General features: G+C 27.7%; 1 protein-coding gene across 4 annotated transcripts; it reads left to right on the top strand.

The window, feature by feature from the left end:
• The first annotated feature begins 490 nt into the window (after window positions 1-490).
• Window positions 491-9,739, top strand: LOC107454593 (uncharacterized). 4 transcript variants are annotated; one of them, XM_016071837.4, is made up of 4 exons: window positions 491-640; window positions 1,071-1,248; window positions 6,166-6,272; window positions 9,058-9,739. In XM_016071837.4, the coding sequence occupies exons 2-4, from the start codon at window positions 1,119-1,121 to the stop codon at window positions 9,691-9,693; spliced, it is 873 nt and encodes a 290-aa protein (XP_015927323.1). In that variant the 5' UTR covers window positions 491-640; window positions 1,071-1,118; the 3' UTR covers window positions 9,694-9,739. The 4 variants fall into 4 exon arrangements, with proteins under 4 accessions (XP_015927323.1, XP_071039605.1, XP_042898200.1 ...); XM_071183504.2 differs by lacking the exon at window positions 491-640 and adding an exon at window positions 4,688-4,757 and having other exon boundaries at window positions 687-1,248; XM_043042266.3 differs by lacking the exon at window positions 491-640 and adding an exon at window positions 693-882.
• Window positions 9,740-10,279: the final 540 nt, after the last annotated feature.

The raw sequence follows: 10,279 nt of genomic DNA, 5'->3' as shown, positions 1-10,279 counted from the left end.
TTATAGAAACGAAAACTACTAAATATGAAATATTTTCTTATTTTTCCCACCGTAAATATGAGAAAAAAAATATTTTTAATTTGGTATATCTTTCCCATTAATCAATTAAATACATTCTTTCCCTAGTTAAAATCCTACAATATTGTAACAATGTTTTCTAATTACTTTTAAAATATAACTCCTCGATTAGAGAACCTTTTTTTTAGTTTCACAGAATGCAGACGGAAAAAAAAATTCTGGTAAAATTTCCATATCTGCGTGATAATGACACTCTTAGTAAAAATGAAAAAACATAATTCTGGTAATAAAATGAAAATATACGATATTTAAACAATACATTTAACAATTTTTTATTTGTAAGGTAACGGTTTCCGAAAATTCTGGCTTTCAAAATTACAGTTCATGTCAGCACATATTTAGTAAAAATACAAAGCTGAAAAAATAAACTTAAACAAATAAATAGTTTTATGATATGCTTTAAGGTATCATAATAAAATTCCCAAATTTTACCACATTTACTATCACACAATACAGTAATAAAAGCATACTTTATTATTAATTTTACCATAAGTCATTGCCAAACGTTTTGATGAAAATACCAAACCGTGTATTTTGATGTTCTCTTAAAGTCAGAAACAGGGTAAATTTTACCATATTCTGGTAGTTCTTGCCATATTTTTTTCAGTGCATTGTGACATTTTTCTAAACGTATAATAATTGAAGTGTGTTAGAAGAAAAACAGTAAATAAGGAAAGGACATGGTTTGATTTGTCTTAAAATGGTCATAAATATGTTTTGACAACAATCCTATTAAACTATAAACCACTAACTTCTTTCTACTAACTTGGAGAAATTATCTGGCGTTCAAGCGTTTGCGTAAAGGTTATATAGCGTTACTTTTCAAAAATAACACAGAGTCCTTATGAACTTACTTAATGCTTCTTACAGATCAATATTTCATATTAATTTTTCTGAAACGTGAATTTGCAGAATTTGTTTCCTGAAACTTCTTTCACACTGTGCAAAAATTGATCAAATTCATTTAAATAATGAATTATTTAAAATTTCAGAACGAGGAAAAAGCTGACAACGGGCCGATTAAATGTAATATAAGAAATATGAAAGAAGAAGAGATACCTCAAGTTATGGATATTTATAAAGAAGCTGGGTGGCATACAGGACATGATAGCGTCAAAAAATGGTGTAAACTAGACTCAAATGGATTTAAAGTAGCAGTAACAGATGATGGTAAGCATAGATTTTTCTTATTTTAAGAATAATGTTAACCTCAATCTGCATTCCAATGTAAATAATGTATACTCAATTTTAGAATGATTGCAAAATTAAATTAATAATTCAGATTAAAAAAAAAATAGGACGTAATGATGAATGTACGCATAACATTTTCTCTAGTTTTATCGATTTAGATATTTCAATGATTTTATTTTGACTTATAACTGATTTAATGCATCAAAAAATGGTGCAAACTAGACTCAAAAGGATTTAAAGTAGCAGTAACAGATGATGGTAAGCATAGATTTTACTTATTTTAAGAATGTTATCCTCAGTCTGCATTCCAATGTATACTCAATTTTAAAATGTTTGCAAAATTAAATAAATAACTCAGATTAAAAAAAAAATAGGACGTAATGATGAATGATAATATTTTCTCCAGTTTAATCGATTTAAATATTTCAATGATTTTGTTTTGACTTATAACTGATTTAATGTGTCAAAAAATGGTGCAAACTAGACTCAAATGAATTTAAAGTAGCAGTAACAGATGATGGTAAGCATAGATTTTACTTATTTTAAGAATAATGTTATCCTCAGTCTGTATTCCAATGTGAATAACGTATACTTAATTTTAAAATGTTTGCAAAATTAAATAAATAATTCAGGTTTTAACAAAATAGGACGCAATGATTAATGTACGCATAATCTTTTCTCTAGTTTTATCGATTTAAATACTTCAATGATTTTATTTTGACTTATAACTGATTTAATGCGTCAAAAAATGGCGTAAACTAGACTCAAATGGATTTAAAGTAACAGTAACAGAGGATGGATTTTACTTATTTTAAGAATAATGTTATCCTCAGTCTGCATCTCAATGTAAATAATGTATACTCAATTTTAAAATGTTTGCAAAATTAAATAAATAATTCAGATTAAAAAAAATAGGACGTAATGATTAATGTACGCATAATCTTTTCTCTATTTTTATCGATTTAAATACTTCAATGATTTTATTTTGACTTATAACTGATTTAATGCGTCAAAAAATGGTGTAAACTGGACTCAAATGGATTTAAAGTAGCAGTAACAGATGATGGCAAAAGCATAGATTTTACTTATTTTAAGAATAATGTTATCCTCTGTCTGCATTCCAATGTATTCGCGATCGCAACGAACTATAGGGGGCGTTGTTGTATGAGACGCATACCTGCGATTTCTATATGAACCGTCATTCAGTTACTCTGGAGACGTCTTTAATGTAGCGTGTAGCATTGCAACGTTCCTTCTTTAATGTGGCTTATTAAATTTAAAAAAGAAAAATGTTTGATATCCTTTCTTATACAACCGAAAACAAGATAGTATCTCTTTTTTTTTTAAAGAAGGAACATCCAAAACACATCTGAAAAATATTTGTAAATAAACAGAAAAAAATATGTATCTTCTTATTAGAGTTAAAACCTAATGCCTGAGAAATAGTTTTACTAAATTTAATGTTATAACCTGAAAGGTCCATTTAAACTTTACATTCCATAGTTTTAAGAATCATATTACTTCAAACATTAAAATAAGCAAAAAATATACATAAGCTTCATAATTTTATGTAATTTAATTTTGTAAATAAAGCTTTTTGACAAGTAATTTTATCAAAAAATTTTAAGTTTTAATAAAAATCATTATTCAGAAACTGAAAAACGTAAAGTAAAGAATGCTTACGATACAAAACAAAAAAAAAGAATTCTAAAAGTTCCTTATATTAAAACTAACAACTTTCATGTTTTTTCTTTTTTGATTCATAATCGGACATAGAAAACCATTCTATAGAAAACTATCATCAAGAAAAAAACTACTTAAAAGAAAAATTTTTTATTTTATAAAAATTAACACTTACCTGCTTTATAAATCAGAAGAATTCCAAAATGATTTGTTCTTCGATTTTTGTTACCATTTTTTAGTGCTACGAAAATGCGTCTTTGGGATTTGCCAAAAATAGAACAAGATGCAATTTTATTTTTTCTGGAGCGAAATATTTTGCCCATTGTCCACCGAAATCCGATAAACTACTTTGATTTTAAATAAAGTGTTTCGTTTTATGATTTGTCAAAAAAATTTTAGGTGTAGATTGGCGGCACTTAAAAACAGCCAAATCTGTAGCTGCTGTGGCGTTAATACATAAGTACCGAATATTTATTCATACTTTTCTGAATCATATTACTTGAAACATTAGAATATGCAAGAAGTATACATAAACACGTAATGTTATACCATTTATGTTTTCAAAAAAAGTATTTTGACAACAATTTTTATCAAAAAACTATAAACTATAAAACGGAAAATAAAGAATTCTTAGGATAAAAAACGATTTCAAGAATTCTTTACATTGAAATAAAATCTTTCATATAGTTTCTTTTCTTATTATTCTATTATTATATATATTAGTTCTTAATCAGACGTAAGAAGCCATTCTGTAGAGAACTATCATCAAATAAGAAAAAAAAAGTTTTTCAAGCTAATTTTTTATTATAAAAATCATAACACTTACCTTCTTTATAAATCCGTAGAGTTCCAAATGAAATGTTCTTCGTTTGAAAGTTTTATTTTCAAATAATATGTGCATAGATTATCCCTTTATTACTTTTAGATAACATACCACACATCAAAATTTTGTAATTGTAAGATCTCGATATGCATTTGAATATGTAGCTTAAAAACAGAACAGCTGAATTCTAGTTGAAATTATCTATTCTTTCAAAACTAAGAAATACTTACCAAGAAAACGATAAAAAAATTTATTAATCATCAGTCCAAATGACACTATTTCAAGCAATTTGGTTGATTCTTTATTGTTGTTTTCCGAATTATATAGATACAGAAATATATACTGTTCTATAACAAAGAAGAATTCTATAACTATTGGAGTTCTTGACGTTCTGAATTCACATTTCTTTATTGGAATGACGAAAGCAATGTTGACTTCATTTTAATTTGTAATGAATTGAAGACAGAAAAACTTATTTTACCGTAATATACACATCTGTAACAGCAAGTGATCATGAAATTGTAAGTTATGTTGTTGGTAATAGAAAGGATTATTGAGAAATTGTTCTTCAAATGCTTGGCGTGTTCTGCTTCAATGTTTGGCATGTTCTGGTTAGTTTTTTCAAGTTCTTCAGCTGTTCCTTAGGGAAATTTTTATTTTTTGCTGCTAAGAAAATGGCGTCCGTCATGGCCGATGATTTTGATGGAACTAAATGAAAACGTGATAAATTAGTGTCTGATATTTACAGGCTCCCGATGGAGGGCGTACTCGAGCGTTGCGATCACGAATACTCAATTTCAAAATGTTTAAAATATTAAATAAATAATTCAGATTAAAAAAAAGGATGTAATGATTAATGTACGCATAATCATTTCTCTATTTTTATCGATTTAAATACTTCAATGATTTTAGTTTGACTTATGCCTCAAAAAATGGCGTAAACTAGACTCAAATGGATTCAAAGTAGCAGTAACAGATGATGGTAAGCATAGATTTTACTTATTTTAAGCATAATGTTATCCTCAGTCTGTATTCCAATGTAAATAAAGTATAATCAATTTTAAAATGCTTGCAAAATTAAATAAATAATTCAGATTTAAGAAAAATAGGGCGTAATGATGAATGTACGCATAATATTTTCTCTAGTCTTACAGATTTAAATATTTCAATGATTTTATTTTGACTTATAACTGATTCAATGAGCTTAACATTAAATTATTGTTGCGATGAGAGCTCTGTTTCTTCTTAGTTTGTTCTAAAAAAATTTATGAAAAGAAATATACAGTTAAAGTAATACATAATTTATTCATAATAATTGCCTTAGTTACGATAATGTACAGTCTATTCAACATAATTATTAAAACATTAGTAAATGGGTTGTATATTGCTCAGAAAGAACATTGATCTTTATTAAAACAAATGAATAATTCGTCACTCGTTTAATCATGAGTTCTTTTTTTTATTTACATATATCGGCCTTTGTTTTGTTTTTCATTATTTCACTAATGTAATCATTCATTATTATGCTCAATAATTTGTTAGTTTCTTTTAAATTTTAAATAATCACATTTTCGCTTATTTGTTTAATTTATCATTCATCATTAATTAGTTGTTTCTTTACTTAATTAATGCTTCGTTTCCTATATATTTCCTTTAATTATTGATTTTCATTGATTATTTCAGTAATACTTGCTTATCGACTATTACTTACTTCTTATAACAAACAACATTTTATTAAAAAAAAAATGTTAATTAAAAAACCGGAAAAAAAGCCGGAAAAAAGAGATATAATCTTTTCTTCAGCCCACACGAATATATCCGCAAATCAGAGTGCTTTCTGATATTGTATCAATAAAGCCAAAGCAAAATATATTAATATACAATAGTGTGAGGAGCACTCAAAAAATTTTTTTATAAAATAACTACAAATAAAATAGATCATAAAAAGAAAAAATAACATGTAAAAACAGATAATTAAATAAAATAAAAAGAAAAAACATTAAAAAGGGGGGACTATAAAGCGAGTAGCCAAATCATAACAACTTACATGGACGGATATTTTTCAAGAATGATTTAAAAATGTTTTCGCAGAAAGATTGCCAGATTACAAAATATGAAATAATTTTTCCTTGTTTTATTCTTCATTTTGAACTTATCTAATGAGTGCTGTTCACTTGCAGCTTAAGCGCAATATATGAAACTTATTGTTTTTCTTTATCAACACTGATTATAGTCATGATGAGTTTAGCGAAACTTTACAGTTTGTCAACTAATTACTGATATTTCCCTATCAAAACTACTCTAATTACTTCTAAGATAATAAGTGAAGAAGAAATATGATTATAATTTAAGGAACATTATAACAAAATGGCATTATTATTGTATTTCAGGAGAAGTGATAGGCGTTTGTGGTGCTGTACGACTTTATGACGATCTACATTATTTTGGATTTTACGTTGTCAGGAAAATTTACAGAGGCAAAGACATCGGATTGAAAGTAAGAAATAGCCGCGTTATAACCTTACAATTAGTAAAAACAGCAGTGCTTTTGTTCTTTTTTTTTTGAGTAAGCAAACCTTTTAGTTAAAATAAAATGTATTTAAATTTCATAAGTATGAAGCTTTTTTGATAAGGCAAAATTTATGTAGGGCAAGTGGTTTAAATTTTTTCTTATTACAATTCAACTCTTAATAAGGTTTGAAAAAGCGCATTTCCAATAAGCATAAATGCATCTATCTTAAATGTTGTTTAGAACTGGAGAATAAATTGTTTTAAATATTTTAAATGCTCATATGTATTCGTGAACAAAACCTTCACATTAAAATAAAATTCAAATATTGAATTTAATTCTAAATATATAAGAGCAAATAATGGATGTTTACTATTTATTAGGATGAGTTTTTTTAAAATTTCAGTATGTTCAATAAAGGAGTATAAGTAGTCACCAATGACTTATTAATTCTTGACAATTTAACTTAAATCAAGTTTAAGTAGTGAATGAGTTATATCTTTATTTTTTTCTATTTGAACAGCTTAATAGTTTACAAATATTCAACTGCACCACTTAATGAGATGTTTATGTTGAAAATACTGCACTGAAGAAGGTAAAAATTTTGAACTAAAACAGTCAAACAATTCTTCAGAAAAGAAAACTTTAAATATATGTCAGTCAGACATATCTGGATTTTATTATTCGACTGGGTAGATAAAATCAGCCATGAGTGTACTTCAATAAAAATAAATTTACCTTCCAAAATGTGCCTTTCTTTATTTTAAATAATTATTATTTTTTGACTAAAAGGCTGATTTATAATTCAATAAAACATTTAAGCAATTTTATTCACTGAGGGAAAAAAGACTAAAAAATTAATTTTACTCAACTTTCTCCTGTTCCAAAGCAAACATTTTTCTCATAACTAGTAATGTTTACGAAATAATAAGAGCACTAACTTGATGATTTTCGGCTCTGACAATTTTATCAATTTGCTGATAGTGGTTATCAACTATTGATTAGGTGATGGTGATTATCAGCAGAAGTTAATCATGAAGATAATCATTCAGCTGAAGATCAATTCATACTAAAAGAAGTGGTAACACTTAAAGAAGATGATTCTTGGAATACATTTAGGCACTTTAATGCCTAAATTGTTTTTAAAACTTACTTTAGCGTATCCAGACCTTGCTTTTTAACTTTAATAGCTAATTTTTTTTAAATAAATATTGTTGATATTTACTAAATTACAGCTTAGAAATGCTGAAGGAGTTTTCATGTAAAAGTTCAATAAAAGATGCTAACTTTAAAACGAGATCAATTATTCGAAATTAAAAAGATTATGCAGGATGCTTTACAAAGAGCATCCTTATGTGCAAGTTTACTTATAAAAATAAAAACAAAAAACACATATTGGGAATAGCAAATTAACATTTAAGCGTTGGAAAAACAAAAATGTTGTCTAAAACTGACGAATTATTGTAAAGAAAGACGCATGCAATAACCCATTCAAACAAATTAAATTGGAGATTTAATCTTGAAGATGATTCTAGTAATCGTTTTTCAACTCTTTGTTTCCTTCCGCAGTCAAACCTGACTTGTTGTTTATTCCAATCGCTTCCTGTACTGTGATTTATCAGTTTTCTTTGCTTAAATATTAATTGATGACGTATAATATGTATACTTTTTTGACAGGGATTTTAATAATACAGGGACTGTCTTCACGGAATTTAGATCTCTATGGTGAAGATTATAGTTGCTCGTAATGCTGAATGAAAAGAGTTTATTTGTTTTTTAAGCATAACTTGTAATTGTCTTTCTATTTTAATTTGATAACGACTTCATCTTTATTTTCAAGATGCTCAAAAATAAATTTTTTGTTCAATTCCTTAATTCTGCTTCAGTGGATGGCATCATTTTTTTCACGTTTCCTTTTTACGACATTATTTACTTAACCAGTTTCATTAAAATGAGCTAAAAGTTTATGACTTTTATTCAGTTGAAAGTGACCTTAGAAAAAGTGTTTTATTTGAAAGTGTCATTTGAAAAATTCAACCAGAAACTTCAGTGTATTTTTATCATTAATTAACTAAAGTTGCAGCTGTGGTCATGCAGTAGCCTGTTTTTATTTCAATTATTCTGTTTAAAAAAAAGTATTTTAACTATGTATAGAAATAAAAGTTACTACGTTGTTCGAAAAATAATACTATTTTATTCAATTGTATTATAATATTTTCTTTTATTCTTATTAAATAATACAACTATTGAAAGTATGCATGTAGTGAATTGACTAACACTCGTAAGCAAACATTTAGCTTTTTTAATAAATATTGTGATATGGTTGACTAACGTATGTTCACCATAGCAATTACTTTGCCATGCCTAGAAACTTCTATGCTTATTTTATGTTTTGTTTTACGTAATTTTTTATTTATATTTCTCTAGCCATTTTTTTCATTATTTGTTGTGAATTGACTGACACGTGCGAGTTCGCTAAAGCAATTTACTTGTTTAAAAATCCGTTTCTGAGCAACCTATTTCTAGGTGACTTACTTTCATTTATTTATTTTTTGTTTACTTTATTTTTTTACTTAATTTTTAACTAACTTTTGGAAGAAAAAAAACCTAGTTAATAGAAAACTTTTGTCCTATTTTTGCCCCCCAAAAAGGAAAGGAAATTAATTCCTTCACCTGGTAAAAATAGCAGAATATTTTATAAATACATTTCTACAGATTGTTAAGTAAATTATTGTTTCGTTATAGATTTTCATTATTCTTCACTTTTTTGTAGATCTGGAATGCATGCAAAGAGCACATTGGAAACAGAAATGTTGGTGCGAATTCCGTTAAGGAGAAAATAAGTTTATATCAGACAAAAGAAAAATTTTTGGTCCAAGAAGAAAAACTTCTTATTCAGGAGAACGATACTCTGGAAGACATAATCACCCCTGATAAATTAATTGATGCAGTTCCTGAAGATATCATACTTGAAACTTACAAAGAAGCTCATCTACCCTCTATGTATCAATACGACTTTAAAGTATGTGGTTTTAATCGAGAGTTGCTATTGAAACTAAACTGCGAAGAGAAAGAAACCAAGACTATTGTGGCACTTAAAAATGAAGAATGTGTTGGGTTTGGTACAATAAAACGAGGTTGTCAGGGCATTCCATTAGTTAGTCCATTATATGCTGATGACCCAAATGTTGCTGAGGCAATGTTAAAACAGTTAATGTTGTCCTATCCCATGAAGAAAGGATTTTATATGGCAACTTTGTTTCACAACAAGGAGGCCAACGACATGATTAAAAAGATAGGTTGCCCAGCAACTAATAAACTGACAAGCCTCTACAAAAGAAAAGTATCCGTTACTTTTTCACCACAAAAAGTATATGGAGTATTTGATATCGATTTATCTCCTTTGTAACCTTTATCAAAGTGACATAAATAATAAAGATCTTTCTAGATTCTGACTCCAGATTCTTTTTTTATTGATATGATTGTTTATACATGAGAGTACTACGACGTAAAGAATTTAAAATAGATCAGCACTTCTAATCATAAACATTGATTATAACATAAGATCGTTCATCTTCTTTTTATTTAGGTAAAAAATGAGTGCTTGTCTGTCTACCTGTCCTTTATACATTCTTAAACTATCCGACAAAGAGATATAACATTTGGCATACTGATAGTTTGGCATGGTGTAATTAGGGTATTTATCCGTTTGGGAGATCGGTAAAACACCTATTAGGCACCTACACCGAAGAGCCATTACATTATGACCACCCTGCTAATAACATGTAGGACCACCTTTAGCCCTCAAAACTGCTAGCACCCGCCGTGGCATTGATTCCACAAGCTGCTGATAGGTAGTCTGAAGTATCTGGTGCCAAGCGCTCACCAACTGGTCCTGCAATTCCCTTGCATTGCGAGGGGGTAGCGTATTAGCACGAATTATGGTTTTACAAGTAGGACCACAAATGCTCTATTGGATTAAGCTCAGGTGAATT

This window comes from Parasteatoda tepidariorum, chromosome 7, assembly GCF_982258835.1.
Source record: "Parasteatoda tepidariorum strain Cologne lab strain chromosome 7, Ptep-v5.0, whole genome shotgun sequence".
Lineage (NCBI taxonomy): Eukaryota > Metazoa > Arthropoda > Arachnida > Araneae > Theridiidae > Parasteatoda > Parasteatoda tepidariorum.
The sequence above is the reverse complement of the archived record's forward strand: the minus strand, read 5'-3'. Positions and strand labels throughout refer to the sequence as shown.